The 23232-nt window shown below is 45.7% G+C and overlaps 1 protein-coding gene across 3 annotated transcripts; it reads right to left on the bottom strand.

Annotated features, from left to right (window-relative positions):
• Positions 1 to 358: 358 nt before the first annotated feature.
• On the bottom strand, positions 359 to 23185 carry RIC8A (RIC8 guanine nucleotide exchange factor A). Of its 3 annotated transcripts, none has more exons than XM_008176908.4 (12): positions 22656 to 23185; positions 21866 to 22217; positions 19681 to 19882; positions 11249 to 11296; positions 8485 to 9099; positions 7662 to 7756; positions 6796 to 6946; positions 5571 to 5666; positions 5124 to 5268; positions 4296 to 4440; positions 3151 to 3270; positions 359 to 1758 (listed from the first exon to the last, which is right to left on the bottom strand). In XM_008176908.4, exons 3-12 carry the CDS (start codon positions 19762 to 19764, stop codon positions 1638 to 1640), a joined length of 1620 nt encoding a protein of 539 aa, XP_008175130.1. In that variant the 5' UTR covers positions 19765 to 19882; positions 21866 to 22217; positions 22656 to 23185; the 3' UTR covers positions 359 to 1637. The 3 variants fall into 3 exon arrangements, with proteins under 3 accessions (XP_008175130.1, XP_065447931.1, XP_065447932.1); XM_065591859.1 differs by having other exon boundaries at positions 21866 to 21956; positions 22656 to 22795; XM_065591860.1 differs by lacking the exon at positions 21866 to 22217 and having other exon boundaries at positions 22656 to 22802.
• Between the last annotated feature and the right edge of the window lie 47 nt (positions 23186 to 23232).

The raw sequence follows: 23232 nt of genomic DNA, 5'->3' as shown, positions 1-23232 counted from the left end.
ATTTTTAATAATTACAACCATTTAAAAAGTAATTGGAATACTTATGCTCCTATAGCCACAGTACATGTGGCGAGGGATGGGGGGCAGAGTTAAGGGTGTTAGTAAAATCCTAACTTAGAATTTCCTGAATCTCAGGTGCTTAGATGTTTCAAATTAAACATTCAGTGATATATTTGGTTTTTTTGAAACTAGAGCTAGTTTCAGCCTTAACTGTCTCTTAATATAGCCTATTATTTGGGAATAAAACTAATGTTTGGAATGATCATGGCTATATGACAGACCCCCAGAAACACTGGCCATTTTCTTATTTGCTTAGAGTTGTGACACCACTCAGATGAATCATTGACACGCACTCGTCTGTCAGAAGGTTTCCTTTATTCTAGTGTAATTCTTTCTATTTGTGCTAATATGTTCTGAAACTCTTGGTACAGGAGACAAATTGGAAGATAGTTTCTCTTCTTTAAACAGAAAAGTCTACACCAGAGTGCAGGAGGGGATTTGATACCAGCCTGGGAGTGCAAAGAGCTGGGGATTTGTGGGAGCTGAAGCAGATGATTCAGCAGGAAACTACACAAGGGTCTCTGCCTTTCGTTCAGAAAGCAGAATGGGAGAAGTTAGTCCAGAAAACTGAGGGTAGTGGAAACAGGAACACTGCACAGTGCTATAGACTACAAATCAAAGCATTGCTGGCAAACAGTCACCTGCAAATGTCAGTCCTGCAGTCAGTGTGAGTGCTGAAAGTTTCTCACAAGAGCTATATTCTCATACCCCCACATGTGCTCCCCACACAGCACATGTATCCTAACATGAGTCCCGACAGGCAGATGTGCTTAAAAATTACACTCACATTCCCACCTGTACGCTCCACAGCCACTCATGTATACACCCCTCACACGCCCACAAATATTATCTATATGTATATCTAAATATTACACGTTGACGTGCCCATCTGTACATATACAATTGCATACACCCAATATACCCAGGCTCACCCATACAAGTACATACCATCAGTATGCAAACATGTAATGCCCACACTCTTCTAATCATTACACGTATGTCCCAGGCATATACTCCACTTATACATACACATTCCCACACATCTCATGTTCCCAAATTCCCACAAATGTTCTCTGACATAGGCATACCCTTGTGTGCCCTTACAAATGTATGCACGCTGCACAAGTGCCTCACATACTATAAACACACCCACACCCCATAAAAACACTCAGATGCGCACACAGTGATGTGCCTACACAGAAGTCAGCGCACACAATGCTCCACATGCTACTGGACCCAGTTGGTGTAAGAAGATATTCCCTCCTCCCCCTTCCCAATCTTTCTTTATAAAAGTCCTACTGGACAATCCTGGGCTTGGGTTGGAGTGTGAGATCCTCAGGGACACGGAGGGAAAGAGACCAAGATGAAACCAAGCTGTGGCGAGCTCTTTGGGAAAGGAGAGGTGGTTATGGGACCAGAGAGGAGGTGGTTGTTATCTGTCTGGGCAGTGGACTCCAGTCCTGATTCAGATCCCACTGGGAAAGTCCTCACTCAGTACTATCCTCTGGATGCAGCACCAGTTCTGGAGGGAGAGTGGAGAGCCCACAGTCCTTGGAGGGGGGTTTGAGAGGTGTGAATCAGTCCAACCCCAAGTCAGAGTCAGACGATGACCTCTCCTCTGCCAGCTCATGCACAGCGTTCTCCAGAGAGGTGAGATTGCCCCCTGGTGTCATCCCCATTGGCTGGATGACTTGCTGTCTGCAATATGGAGGGAAAGAGCAGAGTTAGTTTGGCAAAGGGAGTTCCCAGGAGAAACCACATAATGTTTCTGGAGGGGCTACAGAACTGGGAGACTGGGGAACGCTCACATCGCTGAGCACTCTGAGGGACCTGTGGGCACCTCTAGATGGCAGCCAGGGAGAATGCTTTGTGGGATACCAGCGCAGTAGAGGCCCCCTAGTTAAAGAAACAGGCCTGGTTCCAGCAACAACATTCCCATGCACCCAAGGAAGGAATAAACCTGTGAAAAGAACGAGGGGCTGATTTTCAGAAGTTCTGGGCATCCACAACTCACACTGAGCTCCCCACCTCTGAATATCCAGCTCTGTACTTCCACTTGCAAAGCTCCAAAAGGCAGCAGAGAGAATCCCACAGCCCAGCAAATCAAGTCCAAGGAATGGATTGATGCCTTTTCTCAAGCAACCCGAAGAGTGCAGCCCCTGGGGCAGGGTGTACTAGGGGCCCAGAACCCCAGTCATGTTGGAATTAGCATTGGAGATCCCAGGAGCCGCCACTCTAAGCTCCTGCTACACTGGTTGGGTTCTAGAATCTCCTGGGCATTTCTGGCACCGTCCGGAGTAGCACTGGGCAGAGGCAGGGAGTACTAGCTGAACCACTGTAGTGTAATGTTAGGACTGGCACCAGGATGAGTTTCTCTCTCTCTGACACACATGTGCTATCAGCATTAAATGAGCTGCCCTTTTCCTTCCCATCTCGGTGCCTTCTGAACTCTCTAGGTAGATCCCGGACCCCTGTCTGCAGTGCCCCTTAATGATGGATGAGCGCCTACTGGAGAAGGCTCTCCTGTGGGGAAGGAGAATTGGTGCCACTGGCTGCCATCTGTGGCTGAAATGCTACTTCCTACCAGCAGCCACCCAGGGGCAATGCCACCATCTGCTAGAGAACTCCGAGGCTGAACTCTGGTGAGGTGACAACTCCCGATGCACTGGGAGGTGGAGAACACATTATGTGGCAGTTTCTTAGTCTGTTGCTGTCTCAGTGAGGTTTGGCTAAGGCCCCTGAACTCCTTTTGCTGGGGTAACAGAATCCAGCTCTGTTAATTTATTCATGTGTTAAATCTTCCCAGCAATCACCCCAAGTCCATCCCCTATGACCTTCCAGGGCCCTGGACTGCAACCAAACACTCACTGCATGGAGCTGGGATTCCCCTCCTCCTCAAGGCATATACGTAGTTGTGTTCCCATTAAGACTATCCTACTGCACTGACCTGCCATAGTAATGACTCTATGACAAACCTGGGTCTCCCCAATCTCAGTGTCTGACCTATATTAGCCAGGACTTTTTCTTCTAGTGCATTCCCACTGCATCCCCAAACCACAACCGCGCACGCTCCGTTCTCTCTTCTGATACCTGGACAGCTTGTCAAACATGTTAACCAGCTTCATGGCTTCATATTCCTTCTGCTCCTCAGTCATCCCTTCCATGGGGTTGGGGAGCTTCTCCTCCACACGGCCTGTCACTGGGTTAATGCTGAATGCAATAATGGGAATAGGAGGTAGAGAGAGAAAAAGAGACAGAAGAGAGAAACAGGTTAATTGAAAAGCAGGCTGCGTCTATGAGTTTACAATAGCACGAGAGCAGAGCTGGCCACAGAGCACATGCTCTCTTCTCTCCTTGGGATACTAGTGCTGGTGGTATCACAGAGGAGAGCCAGGTGCTCCTGACACTTGCCCATGCTCCACTGCATCATCCCCCACTCTCCTTCGGTAGGAAAGTCCTGCAAAGCCCTCCCGTCCTTCTCTGGCCACCAGAGTGGGAATACACCCTCTCCTCGTCACTTTCTTCCAGAGGCCTCCATCTGTAGAGACCTCACCTCCCTCCTCTTCCACATACATGTGGTCCATGTGATTCCAGAATTAGTGGACTAATGGCCTGATTTGACATGGCCAATCCTAGGTTCAATCAGAGCTCAGTAGGACTGGAGAGTCCCCTCTGTCCACCCCATCACAGCTAAGCACTGCTGAGGAGAGAGAGGAACACATTCACTTTGATTCACTTTGGCTGCAGACAGGGACCCAGCAGCTGGAGGTGGGTCTGACCAGAGCTCTAACCCAACCCTCATTATACACGCTACCCCATCTCCATGCCCCTCCGGAGTGGTGCAATAAGGGAATCTGTTCCACTGTAGATGACGTGCCCTACTGCCGGTGAGTGGATACGGGCACACTAGCAGCTGTCACGCAAAGGGAGCCATTCCCAAGGTGGGTGAGGCACTGGAGTCGGAAGTAGGTAATTTTTGGATGAAATGCCATCAAATGAAGTGAGTAGTGAGGAGGAGAGAGTGGGTGAAGCCCTGGGCAGGGGGATGCAGGGAGAGGATGGGGAAGAGCAGAAAGGAATAGGGTGAGAAAAGTGGGTAATGGGGTAGGTGAGAGCATAGGGACAGGATGGGAAAGGGAGCTCGTGAGCACAAGCCAGGCATGCAGAAAGGATTTGTGAGCATGTAGGGACAGAGGGACTGTGGGAAGAGGTGGTGTAGGGAAAGGGGTCCTTACTTGGGCTTAGCTTCCTTGTATTCCTCTGTGTCCGTGTCTTCATCCTCAGAATACTCTCCCTCTGCCCGCCCTCCTGCCATGAGGCCTCGTGCTGCCAGGAGCCCAGCTGCATTGCCATATCCTGTGTACTTTACAAATCGCGACACTGACGGGGAGAGAGACACGAGAGTCAGCACATCCTTGTGCTGCCCACCAGCCCTCCTGGGGACAGGCTGGAGTGACAGAGAAAGTGACCAGTTTTAAACAAGAGGCACCAGCCAGCATGGACAGCCACTGAATAAATCCTCATGTGGAAGAGGCAGGTGGAAATGCAGACTGTGGCACTGATAGTCAATACACTGCTCCTGAGTGCTCAAGCAGCAAGTTCAGCTCCGGGTCCTCCTCCCCCAGACAAAATCCCCTAATACCAATTCTTCCCCTGGACTTTTTGACAGCAGAGTGGAGGGTAAAGCAAACAAAACCAGATTTATCATCTGACTCCCCACACTGGGAGGGCTGAACAATGGATCAGTGGAGCTGCATCTGTTGACAGTAGGTCTGAATGCCCAGTGTGTCTGTGAGGTGCGAAGGAGCTGTCTCCTTGCAGAGTGTTTCACTGACCACTGGCAACTCCGCCTTCCCACAGTGCACTCCTGTACTACCTACCCCAAGCACCGAATGTCTGGAAAGCGTGTCTGAGAGGTGGCAAGGTGTGTCCTCTAGCCTCGGAAGGTCTGATGTGGTGTAAACTCTAATTGGCTTTGACCAGAAATTGGATTCCATGCCCTGCCTCCCTGGCACTAAGATCCCAGAGGATCTCATCCGTCCTGTGACATTTTCGTTACTCACCGCTCTCCTTGCAGAGCACAAAGAGGAACTCGGCTGCGCAGTGCTTCACGTCGGTGTCAATGTGAGTCATCAGGCGCACAAGCTTGTTCCGCAGCAAGTTCCCCACCTCGGGGCGATTCTTCACGTCCCGCAGCGGAGGCAGCACCTGCAAAGCCACAGCAAGAGGGATGAAGCTGGAACAGCACTGGGATTTCCAGAATACCTTTGTGCCACAATGCAATTTACAGATTAAATAAATGAATAAACTATTGGGAGTGTGGCAAGCGTGTAGGCAAACGTTGCAGGTATTGTGGGGCTCATAGCCTTGGATAGCAGAATCTATATACGGAGAGAGAGGGGTATCTGTTTGGAGGCTGGTGGTATCCATAAAGTTTGTATTATTCTTCTCTCACCTCAGAGGAATCAGGAATGAGTATCATTTGGATTCTCCCTACACCAACACGGTACCTTAGCTTTGAGGAACTTCCTCGTCTGGCGATGGACACGGGCACTCTCTGTCAACAGGTTCAGCACAGGGGTCAGGGTCTCCTTCAGTTTGTGACCCTGTGAAAGAGCCCAGAAGAAACAACAACAGGTCATCACAAGCTAACGTAGTTCTCATTGTCCAGTTCCTAGCAGAGACAGATCCCAAAAGCGCAGGCCTGCGTGGAAAGAAATGAGGACTGAGGATTCCAGTTCTGTGTCACGGCAGCTTTCCCACTGTGTCAGTGCTCAGAGCTGGCAGCCTCTCTGCATTCGCTATATGGCAAGGGGCTGCCAGAAGCACACTGGAACACAGGAGTGACAGCAGAGAGAGCTGGGAAGTCATGCAGCCACGCTCAGAAAAGCTCTCAAAGTATTTCTAGAGATTGAAGACCACACCCAATGTTCTGCTGAGTTGGTGACGTTTTTAACAGATTTGCTTCATATAACACCTTTCTGTCGAAAATGAACTGAGAACTTAAAAACAATTTTATTTTTGGCTTCAGGGAAAACTCAGATTAAGCTGCTGGAGTAGTAAATCCAGGAATTTGAGGGGGGGCGGGAGGGACTGGGTGTTAATCCCAATGATCTGCCTTAATGAAGCCCACAAAAACTCCACCAGCCCTCCACCTCAAAGTGAGATTGGTGACAATCAGTCCTCAGATCTGCTGAGTTAGTCACGGGAAAGAAACAGCTAACCAATCAATCAACTGCCTACTGTACAGAAACTCACACTGTCATATCCAAACAGCTGACCAACACAACCAGTAACTAACAAGTTCCAGGGTTTCCAATTCAATCAGCGGTTCAGCACCCTGATCAGTCAGTCAACCAACTCCCATCCAATGAATCTTGCCATGCAAACAGCCAATAAATCTATTACTTTTTAATCAACAAGTTAATCACCCTACTGTCCAGTCAACCAGTGAACCTAGTCAAACACCAACCATAATTTTTTGCCTCTGTCAGGAAAATATCTGCCACTTCTATTAAAGGTATAGCTACAAACTACTCTGGTGAATTCCAAACCAGACATCACTTGCTGACATTCCTGTGGTCTCCTCGTGAGGTGTTCTGGGGTTTTTTAAATGGAAAAAGTAGCTCTGCTTGTCAGGGATGGAGGGCCAAATCTGCCCTACAGTGAGAAGAGAAGGTACTGCATGGAAAGATGGTGCAATGAAAAACTCTGAACAGCATCTCCTCTACCTACCCTGTCAAGTCGTCGCTCTAAGAAATCCAGCAGGACACTGACTGCATCCATGTTGACGCCCATGTACTCAAGCGAGCCTGGCCGCACCTTCGGGGTCAACAGGACATCCAGACACATGAGTGGGAGGTTGCCCAAGAGGTTAACTGTGTGGCTGAACATACAGGGAGAGGAGGAACAAAGAGACAACCAAGGCTCTGTGTTAATGCAGATTCTTTTACTCTCCAAGGAGCAAGTTAATTTCTAAATTCTAGCAATATGACGCACCGGAGGGTAAGATCAAAAACTATCATTTGCTGGGACCTGCAAGTGGACTCTTCTATAACCAAACTAATCAAAGGGTGTGCACACAAAGGTCAAACATGACCTGATTTTGGGAGGTCTCAGCTCTCTCTCTAATGACAATTGTCAATGTCAGTTGCACAACATGACTCAGGATATGGTTAGATATTTAAGGCCAGATTGTGAAGACCTTTTTCAAGTTGGTGAGCAATTCTTGCTCTGACAAGTTGTCCCATTCCCTTCAGCAGGACTACACCTCTACCTCGATATAACGCAACCTGATATAACATGAATTCGGATATAACACGGTAAAGCAGTGCTCCGGGGGAGCGGGGCTGCGCACTCCGGTGGATCAAAGCAAGTTTGATGTAACGTGATTTCACCTATAACGCGGTAAGATTTTTTGGCTCCTGAGGACAGCGTTATATCGAGCTAGAGGTGTGCTTGTAGAGAAAGGTACCATTCAGCATGAGTCAGGGTATCAGAATCTGATCCTTAGTGTCAGGATGGCTTAGATAGTAGCACCTTCTCCTCTGGGTAAGAAGGTTATATGGGTTCAAGTCTTATGCCAGGATAATGATCTTCACCTATGAAATTCTTCTGTCCGGTCCTCTCCATCAGCTGAAATCATCAGGCAGTGACGCAGGAGAGCGCCCAGGCGTCGGTACAGAGCAGCATCTTCCTGGCCCCAAAACAGAAAACAAGAAACCTGATTATGAAAGGGAAGCACATTTCTGCAGTCCCTGAAATCCCAGAGTCTGTTTGCCGTTCTGCCGCTCTACTGCTGTTTTGGGAACAGAACACTTCTGTACATTGATACCAAGAACAACCAAATCTTGGTAAAGTGGAGTAAGATACAAATCATGGCAATGTCCCCAAAACTCTCTTTCGGCTTCCTGCCCCACTCATACACTTGCTTGTCCTTTATCTTGCTCCATATCCCTCCCAAGTCCTCTATCACACTACATGGTTAATCCAGGGACCAGCAGAGGCCACAGACATTCCCAAGAGTTAGCCATCGGCAACCTCCATCACACCCATTAGCTAATATAGAAGGCGGAAAAGGGCCAGGACTTGGCCATTTCAAGGGCGAGTTACATGAGCGTTTTGCCCTCTTCCAGCACAAAAATTATTTTTAGTCATAAGAAAGATTACAAAAAGTAAGTTTTTAAAGTGCTATAATTTGTTAAGTGTTAACAGTCTATAGGGCAGAGACAGCAGAGTTGTCATCAAACTGTTCTAGAAGTGAAGGCCCCATGGGCTGTTTCTGTTCCTACATGTGTGTATGTAACTGTGAGTCCACAGACTGGAGGCTGCACCAACATCAGATGCAACAGGGAAGAATTGCTAAGTGGAGGTGGAAAACCACAATCAAACCAAGGCATGGGCAGTGACTTCTGGGAAACTTACCTCATCTACCTCCCTCTTGCTGGAGTCAAATGTGATGTTGAAGAGCACCTTAAGGATCTCCATGGCACGCTCTGTCTCCTGGCGTGGCAGGGGCAGGGGAGGGCTCCCCTCAGTGGCTACTTCATGGGGGTCCAGCCATTTCACCCCTAGTGTCAGCTCCAGGGTGTCTGTCATCAGGCTGATGCCCCTGAGCTCCTGGGCCAGCTGCTGCCGGATGTCCACCCTCAGTGCTGTCAGCAGGAACAGAAGACGCAGGTCAAAAAACTTGACCTCATGGGGGAGGTTCTTCTCATTGTAGAGTTTGATGCGCTCCGTAAGACCCACCACGAGCCGGGCCTCAGCCGTCAGCTCTTGTGCCCGGGGACTGCTGAAGACGATGTTGCAGAGGCATTTGAGGGCCTCCAGGATCACATCTAGGTCTGGGACTTCCCGAATGAGCTCCTCTGAGTAATCAATGCCAGCGTGTCTGGCCAAGGTTTGCAGGCCTTCCCCAGTGGTAAAGGGGTCAAGACAGCCTTTGTCCCGGGACAGGATGCGGATGCTTTCCAAACATGTGACTTGGCAGGAGGGCTGGAGCTCTCTCTCCAGGAACTTGATCAGTAGCTGGGCCATTTTCTGGGGAGTTGGAAGGGAAAAATGAAGACAGGGCAAACAATGCCTTAGTTCTGACATTTCAACAGCTGTTCTCACAAGTGGGCACTGTGTAATGCACCACGCTGAAACAGATAAGCAATATCTAGAGATGGGCCTACCATAAAGTTCAGATCAAGACGTGAACTTTCCAAAGCTCAAGGGCATTTGGCTCCAGAGTGTGGGTTCTGACCCACATCTAGAAATAATGCATGGAAAGGAGTACAAAATTGGAGGTGGGGGGGGTGATGTAATGGGAGTCTCAAGGTCAGAGAGCAGGTGATACTGTGGATGGGGGAGCAGGCTGAAGGAACTGAGGGAAGGATAATACAAGGTTAAGGGAAGGATGGAGGATCTAGCTGGGCTGAGAAGAGGGTGGGGAGAAGAGAAAATATCTCAGAAGGTTTAGATATCGTAGAATGTCACTAATTCTCACCAATGACTAGGAGACTCATTGGCCCAGACTCCCTGCTGGGTAAACTGGGATAGCTCAATCAATACTGATTTACACCAGCTGAGGATCTGTCCCATTGTGAATTGCTGACATCTTGCAGATCAGCGAGTAAGAAAACAAAACAGCAAGAAGAGCAAAGGTACAACCCTGCATAGTTTTGTTTTAATGTGTAACACTTCATATGACACTAGTAAATGTTCTGCATATGTTGCATAAGTAATGATGCCACAGTAAGAGAAGACCTTACTACAGCTCACTCGCTGCCATTCAATCTGTGATGAGAGGTGAAGGTGAGACAGTCATCTGCCATGTGAGTGAATTTTGGAGACTGTGGATCTATGGGGCATGCATCAGTGGGGTTTTGCAGTAAATCTTAAGCCTTTCTGGGGATGATCCAAAGTGAACTAAATGAGGAGGGGGCCTTGCAGAGATAGCCTTTATGAAGAATAATGGATATATGATCACTTCATGCTTTGTTGCAAGATAAGAGTTTCAAAGTCAGGATCCTTCTGCCACCCAACTTTTGATGAAGTTCTTGAAGCACTGGAGTTTTTTTATATTGTATATTTTTAAGGCTATAAAATCCATTTAGTGTAAAAACACCCCCCCTTCCCTGACAAATAGTGTAGCATCAAAACTCCACAGAGGGAAGTTGGGCCTCTCTAATGGCGTAGCTGCTCTCTTGCAGGTAGCTGGAGTCTCCATTGGGTCCTAATACTGTTTTGTCCTTTTGTAAGGCAGGGTGATGCATGTAAGGGGTCGTCTCTGGTTAATCAGATTGCTCCTTTTAAAAGCTCTTTGCCATAGGATTCATCGTTGCTTACTGCTACAAAATCCAAGGGTATTTGGCATATTTCTCACCCTCTATCTATGGAACACTTCTGTGTGTAGACACAAAAGACATTTCCATTGACTGAGGAGGTACAATCATTTTGTACCACAATACATTTCTCCACTGTAGATAAAGGGTCTATGCAGGTGGAGAGTATTTTTCTGGCTACCTGGGTGGTGGCAGGTGTGTGCCTCTGTGTATATTACATTCTGAAGGCCACATTCAACTCTGGCATAATTTCATTGACTGCGGCGGAGTTAAAGGCATGACTTTGGTTTGTGTGTCAGTATAGGTGGCAAGCGTTTTCCTGTATGGTATGTCTATTTAGGTGATGTTTGTGTGGCCGTGTGTACATGCATGCACATGGTGGGCATTTGTCTACCTGTAGGGGTGGTGGCAGGAGTGTGGTAGGGTGTGTATCCAAATCCAAAGTAGAGAGAGTGCAGGCAATCTGTCAGAGGAGACAGACAGAGAGTGATTTTCTATTCCAATGTCTGAAATAAGAGATTGAGGCAATAGCTTTTTCACACTAATTATCAAAAACCATAAAAGACGTCTTATGAAAAAGCACTGAGGAATAACTTGCGTGGCCCTGGGGAGGAAGAAGAGGGACAATAGACGTGGCATCGTGCTATGTAGAACCTGCCCCGGATCAGAAATGGACACTGCTGACAAACTGACTCAGGGGACCACTGTTCTAACTCAATGCTCCTCCATCAGTGACCTAGTCCCAATGAGAGAGCACTAGCTTCTCTCTGGGATTTGCCATCTCTCACCAAGCCCTTTGGCATTCACTGCTCTGCATTCAGGTACCTCTGGATGGCCATAGTAAGAAACAAAGGACATACCTTCCTCTCCTCCCGCTCTTCATCTTCAAAGGTGAAACACTGAGACTTCTGTGAAAACAAACCAGAAATTACTAGTCTCAAGAGGCAAAAACCAAAATGAGAAAATAAATTTGCTCTACAGGATACAAGGAATGGTTCAGGGACAGCCATTGGGCTGCTTCTACCCAGCCAGACACATAATATGAGAGCTACGGGCCAGTCATTGAACTGAAAGGCAGCAATGAAAAAGGAAATCATTCTTCTTGCAGAGAAGAGCCAATTCATGGAACTCACTGCTGCAGGAAATCAGTATGGCAATGTTTATCAGAAGTTATTAAAAGGGTTTAAGATATTTACATCAACAAGTAGAACACAAGTAGCTGAAGTCACTGAACCAGGCAAAAAGTTAACAGAGAAATCAGGATTGCTTGCAAAGTTCAGAAAATCATTTCCCCCCACGGTATAGCACAGTTGACTAGACTCATTATGGAGAGTTTCACCTTCCTCTGAAGCACCACGTAGGAGCGACTGAAAGAGGCAAGATACTTATATGCCTAGGAGACAATTCTGCTAGCACTCTGTTGCAAAACTGTTACCCAGGGTTATATATGTTCAAAGAGCCAACCCGCAGGCAGTCCACAAGGCATGTTTCCAGCCAAATTAACAAAAGCAACAGGGGGGAGCAGGAGTCACATGAACTGGATATACCATTACAAGTCCTTTATATATGGTTGCAATTAGGGTCTGATTCAAAAGCTGCTGAAGTAAATGGAAAGACTCCCACTGACTTCAATGCACTTTGGATCAGACCCCTGCTTCCTGGAGTTTGCATTACATTTTAAATGACCACTTACACACCCAGACTGTTCTTCAGACACTTCTCTGCTCCATGTCATCCATCCTCCTTCTGCTTCCTGCCATCCATCCCATTAACCCTCCTTCCACTCCATGTTCCTGCCATTCCTTCCACGGTTTTGTGTGACATCCTTCTTAAATCTAAGCCTCATTATTTCACATTTCTCTCCATTGCCCTGATCTCGCTCCTTGTCTGTCCAAGCCATTCTGAGATTTATTAACAGGCATATTTGTACTGATCAGCCCCCGATCTTCTACAGGTGCTCTAGTTTTGTACCATTAACAAGTTTCATCCCTTCACTGCATGTTCCTTCTTTTAGGTTACTGAAACGTAAATACCTTTTTAGGATGACACCTCAAAAATGAATTTCTCTTTTGTTCTCTGTGGAGTTTTAAGATCCCTTAGCAATCTGTATATGCAGGTGGTTCCTGTATCATGTCTGCTTTACAAGGTCCTGGGCTTGATCCTCGTGGAACCTGCAGCTCCCCATTTAGCTGGCTAACCTACAGCATGGGATTCTTAGGCTGACGGCCATGGGTTTCTGACTTGTACTGGGTACAAACATTTCCACACGTTGTTAAATTTGATGCAGGAATCACTGTGTGAAATTCTGTGGTCTGTGTTACACAGGAGGTCAGGCAGATGATCACAATGGTTCCTTCTGGCCTTAAAATCCATGACTCTATAAAACAACATGAAGAGTTATGGAAAGAACAGATGAGTAGGGATGAGAGCTGTCATGTAGGAGAGGCTTGTGTCCAGCGTTGCCAATAAATCCATTCTTTTCTAAAGTCCATTGTGATACCTATATGTCTCCCACTGCTGTGTGGTTGTTTCTGAGCACTTCCCAAGCACTTAAATATAGAAACAACAACAACAAACTCTCTCTCTCCTTTTCTTCTTTCCAGGCCCGGGTGAAACGCAGCTTGAGTCATTGTTTTGTATTTGCTTGTGTGAGTGGGTGTGTTGAGTGTCTAGTGCCTTGATTGAAGTAGAGAAATGGTATTTCTTATGAGAATAAGCTGCTTCTGACTCTTTATTCTGTGGCCTATGAGGCCATCCCGGATGTGAGTGATTGTCTCGGTGAACTAAGAGGACAATTCCTTGCAGGGAGAGGTGCTGTGTTCTGGGGTTGAGTGGTGGCCATCTGAGTTTGCAGTCTAGAAAAATTCTACGGGGCTTTGCTTTGCTACCTCCATAGCCAGGCTCTCTATCTCCCTCATAGCAGTGGCAGAAGTTGGTACTAGAAGCTGGCTGTATCAGAACATATTTTCCACCACTTATGCCTGAGTTTCTTCTTGCTTCTTCCATCACGGTGTGTCAGTGCTAATATCTATAGTCATAATCAGGAAGTGCTTAGCACTAGTGCTAGTTCTTCTCCTCCTTGGCCTCTCAGTTGGTTCGGGTTTTCAATAAGCAAGTTTAGGAATTTGCCAGTATCCAAGAGATTCTCGGGATCCACCACATCCTCCAGTTTCTTAGTCTAACAGCAAAGCTTCTGCTACTCTGTAGCCCAGTTCCCTCCATCCAAAGGGCTTCAGCTGACAAGGACTGCTCCATGCTTTCAATATCCAAGCAAGCAACTAGCCCAGGACTTTGATAAGTTACCTTCTTATTTGCAACCCTGAACAAAGACCACACCCAGACTGTACAGCACCTTTACACTGCACGAGGCCGCTTCACACTGGATCAGAAATGTCTGAGATCTGTCTAAAAAGGTATTTTTAACATTGTAAGTGACATGGACATTAAGACTGTGGCTGCACTAGAAGTGCTTTACCAGTATAGGAATGTCAGCACACTACACTGGCAAAGTGCTGCTAGTGTGGACACAATTTATACTGGCAAAGCTGCGCTTTGTACACTGTAAAAACACTCCCCATGAGAAAAACACCAGTAAAAATGCAGTTTTGTTGGCATAGCTGCATCTACATGAGGGGCTTCTGCTATGTCAGTCAGGGATCAAACCTCTTCACATGCCTGGCCAATGTAGCTATGCCAGCTGAAGACTAGTTTAGACATAGCCTTACTCTGCTCTCTTTATCCAGCTCTGTAGGACCCATTGATGCACGTGGACTGGCTGTAAAACATGCCAGAAGCTAAGCAGGCTTCTATTTTGCACATCTTTCTTTGAAGAGAAAGATTCTATTTCTACAATTTTTAAAAAGATGTAAGCTGGGAAGGACCACCTCCCCAAACTGGGAAGGCAAGAGATACATCCCACACCTAATACAGAAGGCTGCTTGGCAGCTAGGTGAAGGCTCTTGGTCTTAACAAGGCACCTAAGGTGGGCACCAGTCACTTCAGAATTTACACACCCTGTTGCATCTTAAATATTCTAGGTCTTGGCCCTACTCTCTCTCCTTGGTGATATTTCCATTATCTCCTCCACTGCCACGTCCTATAGTTTCCTCGATTTGCTCTGGATTCCTTAATAGAGTTGTTATACTAGCTTCTATCCAGCGCCTTTGTTTTCAAAAGTTTAAAATATAGACGCATAAATTGCCCTCTCTCACTTCCTTCGTTAACCTCATATTGATCCTGTCCCCACCCTTTGGTTTGCTCAGCTTTCAGATCTTCTAATTCTTGATTAGCTATTCCGGACATGATCTTGATTTTCAATATAATTTTATATGTATCCTTCATCCCACAGTCTAAACAAAATATACAGCATCACAGCTGGGTAAAAGACTGCCAGGCAAACAATCAGCACACTGCACGAAAGTGGGAGGAGGCTGGGTGATGTCTAGGGACTTCAAAATGGATTACTTAAGATCACTGACCCATCCCTTCAGCGTGTCATTTTCTCCCCTTGGATCCCAGGCAATTCAGATACACTCAATAAAGCGTATAGGTCTGTGTCTTGCTCTTGGCTCTCAATGCTATGATTTAGGGAACTCCCTATTCTTCTGGAACACAAAGAGCCATCCCTGAAGCCCCACGGTCTCCTTCATCTGCCTCTCATCCTTCACTCTGAAAACATGCGTGTTTTATCTTGCCTCTGCTTTTCATCCCTCTGGTTTTGGTTTTCATGGCAATTTTAATGCACGATTAACCCCTTCACTGTTGAACTCTGGTACCACTTCTGTATGGCAGCTGAATGCAGCAGCATTGTTTCAAGTGCTAAGCTGGCAATAGATCAGAATTTCATTGGCGGCACACCTGCTACAGCATCTGCAGCATCACTGGAGGTGCATTTTAACCAGGTACGTTAGTCAGCATTGAAGCAGCTAATTTCATTCTATAACCTTTCCATTCCTCTCCTGACCCTATTTTATAGCTTAAAAGTGCCTCCTTCTTACCCCGGATGATTCTGTTCCTTTCCTGAACAAACTGGACTTTTTTTTTTTTTTTTAAACTTTTGAGTGGCAGGCACACAGAATTTGTCCATTTTATTGTCCATCAGGATCGTTTCCATCACATTCAAGTTGTGTCTTGCTCCTCCATTGCTTCAACCTTATCAACTAACCCCAACTTTACACACTCTTCCACATCTGGCTCTGTGAAATTCATTGTCCCTACATTCCCTCACAATCAGGTTAACTTCATTTACATACTACCTAGAATTACTGGCACTGTTGCTTTGATGTTTCCCCACCTCTATGGCTCCTGTCAAGTCCTCTACACTACTCAAAACTAAGTCAAGACATTCCTTTCTTCTCAGCTCACTCTTATAAACCGTGCAAGGAAGCCATGTGTTTACGTTTCATCTCTTTGAAGCTGGGGCACTGGGCCAGATCCTTAGGTGTTATGAAATGGGGGGAATGACACAGGTGGCTTTCCACCTCTGCCTCTACTCCTGGAGGCAGAAGGGGACTGTTTTGGTCTCCAGTGCAAATTAGAGCAGCTCCAGAGCTGCTCTAAGGCCAGTTCAGTCAGTCCAAGATTGCCATGCCTCCTCCCCCCGGCACACCCACTGCACCCAGAAGGTGGTCCCAGGAACACGTGATGCGGTAAGCTGCCTAGGCTAACTTGCTGCCACCCAAGGATTCCCCTATGCAAAGGGAATCCTCAGCTATCCTGTTAGCACAACTCTGTGTTCCCTTTGCACTCCAGGAGTGGCACAGAGGGGATGAAGCAGGAGCGGAGAATTGGGTCTTCTTCTAATTGTCTGTAAAGGACCACGTAAAGATATGGCGATGCATGATGATAAGGAATAGTAATAATGTCCATAAATTCTGATTTATTCTTTTTGCTTGTTGTCCAGATATGTATATAGATTTGATTTTCAAACTACGGGTAAGTCATTTTAGCCTCTGCAGCTGGTAGCTCTGGGGTGATTTAAAGGCCCTGGGGCTCCCAGCCACAGCTGGAGCATCAGGACCGTTAAATCGTGAAAGGCCACGCCTCTTCCGGTTGAGGCCACGCCCCCTCTCAGGACTCTGGCATACTGGTAAGTCCTTTAAGTTACTTTCACCCCGTTGGTACCTTTCACGTAGTCTCTCAATAATACACAGCCAATCTAAGGGTCTTATTCAGATTTTACTCAGTCATTTTCTAGCAAAGTTCTGCTGAAATCAATAAGAGTGTTAAGCGAGTAAGGAAGGAATAACTAAGGAAGGATCAGAGGGTTTGGCCCATTGCTCACCATGGCAGACGGATTAGAGGAATCCCTCTTGAACATCCAAAGCATGGCATTTCAAATCCAATCTTTTAAAGAACTAAACAATTTTCATACCTCGACATGATGCATCATTCAAAGGTTTGAGCCAGATACCAAGATGAGCCCAGTCTATGTAACTCCAAGGTCTCAAAGCATATTATCCTATTCAAATCAGGCAGGGGTTGCTGAAGCAGCTAAAGGAAAACACTACAGCACCGAACTGTGGCTGCACCCTGTGCTAATGGGCAAGGGGTGGAGGGTGGGCGTAGCCTTCTCTCGTTCCCCACCACCTTTGCCATACTGGATCAGACCAGTGCTCCGGAAGCTCCTGCTTCCAACAGTGGCCAAGGATAGATGCTTCAGAGGAAAGGGTAAAATGGACAATTATAAACTAACATTTCCATGGGGGAAGTTATGATTTATGTCCCAACAGAAGAGGGTTTAAAGACTTTTATAAATGTTTTATCCTATCTAATGTAACTGCAGATATCCTTGTTAGGTATGTAAATGTCCAATCCTTGTACCCTCCTCAGCTACTTGTCTGAATTATATCTTGTGGCAGTGAGTTCCACAGGTTAATTATGCAATGTGTGTGTAAAAAGCATTTCCTTTTACCAGTTTTAAAGGTATTACCTTTTAATTTCACTGGATCAGAGAGTCATAGATTTTAAGGCCAGAAGGGATTATTATGATCATCTAGTCTGACCTTCTGCATAAAACAGGCCAGAGAATTTCACCCCTTGGGCCTTTATGACAAGAAAAGGTAAGGATGTGCTCCTGACTGATCTGTCCTATAGCACTCATTATTTTATATACTCTCACGTCCCCTTTCCAAACCAAATACACCTCCACCTCGATATAATGCTGTCCTTGGGAGCCAAAAAATCTTACCGCGGTCTAGGTGAAACCGCGTTATATCGAACTTGCTTTGATCCACCGGAATGTGCAGCCCTGCCCCCCCGGAGCACTGCTTTACCGCATTATATCCAAACTCATGTTATATCAGGTCGCGTTACATCAGGGTAGAGGTGTAGTTCTGTCCTCTCTTCATACGGAACCACTTCCATGCTCCTAATCACTTTTGTCATCCTTCTCTGGACCTTTGCCATTTCTGTTGTATCCTTTGGCAATGCAGTAACCAATACAGATTATAATAGGCCCTGAATTCTCTGCCGGGATAAACTGGCACAGCTCCATTGCAGTTAATGGAACTATCCCAATTTACACCAACAGAGAATTTGATCCACTGCTTAAGGCGAGGATGTCATCAGTGTACATAACAGTATTATCATATTTTTGTTATTAATCTCCATCACATTCTTAATACTCCCCAACATCTTTTTTGACCAATATTGTGTATTGCCCAGATGTTTTTATTGTGCTGCCTACAAACAGGGCCTAGGATTTTTTCCAGAGTGATTTAGAACCTATCAACATGTATTAATAGTTCAAATTGTTCTTTCCAATGTACATCACTTTGCACCAGTCCACAGTGAATTATTATTGCCCCCGTGTTGCTCAATTGCCTATTGGCATCTGATCCAGCACCCACTGAAGTCAGTGATAGTCTTGCCATTTACTTCAATGGGCTTTGGCGATCCGGTCTGTTGTAGGGTCCCTCAGGAATTCCTGACATTCTTTTGAAGTCTTGAGAGACTTACATAATTGTCTGTCATCTGCAAATTTGACTTCCTCCACTGTTCACAATGTCTTCCAGATCTTTATTAAACAGCCTGACATGAATTCTTCAGGCACCCTAATGTTAACTTCCTTTCATGCCCATTTGTTGAAAAGAATATATCTGGGGCAGGGATCTCCCATCATCTTTTGTGGTGAAGACTGACACAAAGACATTGTCTTAGCTTCTCTGCAATGTCTTATCCTCCTTTATTGCTCCCTGACAGTCTAGCCGACTTGCTAACTCTCTCCCCGGCTTCCGATATATTCTCAAAAAATGTCTTGGTGTTTGTTCTGCTATGTTTAGCTATATGCTCTTCAAATTTCCTCTTAGCGTCTTAATTCCTCCTATATTTCATCTGCCACGGTTTGTGTTATTTTTGCTGTACGTCACTTTTATGGGGTTCTACTGTTTCTTAATTGAGACTTCCACTGGATTAAAATTGCCCGGTTGGAACAGATGTAGCACGCACAATTTTTTCCTGGAAAATGACACTTGTGCAACAATATTTGCAGCTTTCTCTGCTCACTTTCCACCTACTTCCGCGTGATGCAGAATGAGTCATGTAGGATCTGATGGGCCAAATTCATTCCTAAGGTGACTCCTTTGAAGTGAATTTCACCTGCACTTGCGTATTGGTTCCTGGGCTGAAAACGTCATGTGAGCCTATTCGTGTAATGTTTTGAAACATTTCCAAGCTGGTAGCAGCAATCACTCATTCCTAGCAGTTTGTTCTTTTCACGTCCTATTTTTGATTCCTCTTATCGTCAACTTTCAGATGAAGCATATGTGGCAAATCTCTACTGTCAAAGTGCTTCCTTAATTATCTTTAATTGTGAGCCATAATAATTCTGCTCCATCCATAGCTTCCTCCTTAGGCCTCATATGTTACCTCCAAACCTTCCTTTACCATAAAGGGCTCCTCCTTTCTATCGCTCACTATTTAGCCCCTGCATGGAAATTCATTTCCCTGCCAGGTTTCCCTTGCACCCTTGATGCTAAAAATCCAGCCTGAGTGCTTTATTTCGAGTACATAGGTGAAGCAGGAAGGGGAGATGTTTACTAGATGCTTAGGAACAGTCACTGTCAAAACATGCAGGAACCGCTGAAGCTACAAACAAAAGATTTACCCTCTAAGCAGCTTAATGGCAGTTTTATTGAAGCGATGCACAGACAGATGTAGGTAGAGGAGACAGACGGGGACAGCTGGGTGGCACAGAAATCCCACAGCATGGCTTCTCCAGCCAACCTGCTCCCAGACACGTAAACAGGGAAAGCTGAGGACTGGCTCAGGTCAAGCAAAACACAACACTCACCTCCTGGTTGTAGATCTGCAGCACCTTGAGGATAGCATCTTGTTCCCCGCTTTCCACAGTCTCTACCACATTCTTGAGCTCCATTGCCCTAGCAGCTTGGATATGGATTGGAATGATATGGGGTGGGGTGGGCAGCCTTGCAGCGTTGCCGGATAATTACCCGGATAATTACGGATGCACCGGGACCTTGATACACAGACAACTGGGAGGGAGAGGGGAGGAACAGAGAGAGAAAAGCAAGTGAAATGGCTCACTGTTACATCCAAAGGGCAGAGCAGATGGATGACCCCTGTAAAATCAGGCACTAACTCCCTCTCTTTCTCTCGCCCTTTAATCCCCTTCCTCCTCTCTCTGCTTTCCAATGTTTAATAAATGCCCTCCCACCAACGCACTTAGGAAACCTCCCTCCCTTTCCCAGCTGGAAGATTAACACAGAACAGATAACTACAGCTCCCTGCTGCCCTCCTCCTCCACCCACTATCCTGATTTCTGTTATCACACAGCAAAATCCCAGAAATGACCCTGTGGAGTAAAAGAGATGCATAATAGACAGACAAGCACCATCCAGGCTGGGTTAAGGTGGAGCTTCCCTTTAAGGTGGCATGAAGAAGTTCCTCAATTAAAAGCACTGGGATTTTGCTTTGTTGGTTCAATAAAGAATCTAGAATACTGAGGCGTCTGTATAGCTCTGTAATTGGAGAAGATGGGAGGATATACCGAACGCACTATAAAAACTCCTGTCTTGAGGACAGATAAAAGGCATCTATAGGCCAAAGCTTGTATCATCCAGGAAACCAATGTATTTTACAATGATATTAAATAATTAGATGTGTATTTATATGCAGATAATACTCAGATTCTTTGGGGCTAGGCATGTGTTTAAGGTTGTTTGTAAAGCCTTGTGTTGATATATGGTCCTGAGAGACATAGTTAATAAATAATATAATACATTATTGAGCACAATTCCATAAGTTTATGTATGTTTATATTTTCTATAGCTAGATGTTAATTCTGCACTAAATATTGGTAGTGTAAAATTACACAGTAAGGCCACGATCCTGCAATGAGTCCCCTGCAAGCCCCCACCCCCGACTTCAGTGGGGCTCCATCCAGACCTCATTGCAGGGTGTGCACCAATTCTATGGCATTACCACAATAAAGTTGAAGGGTGCCTACTGACCATCCACCATGATGTGCACCCTGAAGTATGAGAGCTACTAATAGGGCCATTTAGGAAGACAGAGAGGAACACAGCTCTCAAGAAGCACCAACCGCCCCCCAATCCCACCCCCCTCTAAAAACACCCTAAAATAAATTCTATACAGTTGTAGATTTAAAGATGGAAAAGGTGGCTCATCTAATCCACCCCCTTTGGGCCATTGCAGGATTGTTCCCTACAGCGTATTCTCCAGCTCTTTGTCCAGGCCAGTGTGATGGAGCTTCCACCACTTCCCATGGGACTAGGGCATTTAGACCTCACTATTTGGAATTTTCATCCTGTTTTTCCATCTTGCATTTTTCTGTTTAACTCATGAGGAACTCATCCCATTAGTTTTAATTCCACACCCAGTACCACTCTCTCTTTGATGCCCACACCCACCAAAAATGTATAGAAGCTGGTCTTTGTGCTCCTCCCTCTGGTTCTGCAAACATTTACACATGTGCTTAACTTTAGTTCTGTGAGCAGTCCCTTGAAATCAGGGGAACTACTCATGGTAGTAAAGTTCAGCATGTGTGTAAGGTTTTTGCAGAATCGGGGCCTTGGTCTTTGTTTAGCCAAACTACACATGTGCATGTTTTTTAACCTTTCATAATAAATCAATCTTTTCAGAAATCATGATCATTTTGAAGGGACAGAATGGGACAAATAGTAACTATTTTACTAAAAGTAGGGCCTGGGACTCTGCAGTAGAGACAGAGGGCATAGAAGCAAAATGTCTGCAACAATTAACAATAACCATTATAATACTTATTAGATTAGCTTTATTTTAAATGATAAAATGTTGCTAAATCAGTTGAAACAACTCCACCTTCCAGATCAATGAAAAAAAAGAGTACAGTATAAACAAACATTAGGAGCTACTATATGTTAAATGATATATATATATATATACATACATACATATATATACATATATATATATACACACACACAAATAAAAGAGAGAGAGAGCGAGCACATTACCTTTACTTTAGCTTTCCTTGCTCAGGTTTCCTGCCTTATTTCCTGAACACAGCAGCTGTTCCTCCAATGCAACGTTTAGTGAGGGCACCTGCTTTGTTTTTAAACAAAAAAACTTGTTTTTTCAAGCTCGGACGCGGGCGGCAGGGTGGAATGCGGTGTCATTTGCCCGGCTGAGCTGCTGTTCCTAGGGCAGGGTAGGGGGGAAGAGAAGATCTTTCTCTCCTCCCCCTCCCCACTGTCCAAGGCGAGCGGGAAAGGGAGGGTTTGTGTGTGTGTGACTCATACGGAAGTTGTGACCCGTGCTGTTAACGCTGCATCCGATAACCGATTCAGAAGGGGTGGGTGGCAGCAGCTCGGGTAGGGAAGAAGACACAGACAAAGAAAAGCTGCATTACTGGAGGTTTGGGATCGGGGGAGGGGCAGAGTTAACTTCCAGGGATCTGCCATAAGAATGTTAAACAATGGATGCTGAACACCTTTTTCTGGTAGGATTAATGACCATCAATGAAAAATCCTCTCCTCTCCCATTGTGTTTGAGACTGAGAGTCAGATGAAAAACAAATTCCTAACGTAAAATAATCAAGCAGGGCTGGGCAAACCTGTTCTCTCTCTATGTTTTTCTCCTATTCGTTTTTTTTAATGTAATATTTAAAGCTATGAAATATAAAATAGCAAACATTATGGAACAAACAAGGCATGTGCTAAATATCACTGCTCAGTCGCCGTTTTTCTGATCTCTTCCATCTCACTATTTGTTCATTCTCGGTGTCCCAATGGTGTAAATACTTACTGCCACGCAGAGAGTTCCTCCCTGAGTGGTCCCGCTGATGGAGCTCTCTAAAGCCTAGATCCTACCAGCTGTTCCCCATCGCTGGAACCTTGCACCTCTCGGGGGCTCTGTGCAGGCGTCTGCTCACACGAATCAAATTGCAGGCTCAGGGATAAAAAAATAGCATTTTGTCAGTGTGAGAAGGAGACACAGGAAGTTTAGGCCAGGATGTTAGACTTTGTTAATTAAAATAAACTATACGCATGTTTTCTATTCCACTCAAAGCTTATTTTTTTAAATGTAAACATTCCTATGTTTCACGTTACAACAAGGCCAAACCAAACAGCATTGCAGTACTATCACTCAGGTTTAAAAACTGAACCCTGGGGGGATAGTTTGCAGCACTGAGGCCTACCATCAGGTGTGGCACTGTCTAATCTGCAAACCCTAAGCAAGGGTGAGCAGCCAATCAGGATGTTGGAATCTCTCCACGGTTGTCCTGGAGTCTCCAGGAGAAAAAGATTAATCTTTAATTAAAGCTTATCATGTTATGGGATGAAACCTCCAGGAACACCTGGCACCAAAACTGGCAACCCTA

The sequence above is a fragment of the Chrysemys picta genome, chromosome 4 (genome assembly GCF_011386835.1).
Source record: "Chrysemys picta bellii isolate R12L10 chromosome 4, ASM1138683v2, whole genome shotgun sequence".
Taxonomy (NCBI): Eukaryota; Metazoa; Chordata; order Testudines; family Emydidae; genus Chrysemys; species Chrysemys picta.
This window is presented reverse-complemented; position numbering and strand designations above follow the sequence as displayed.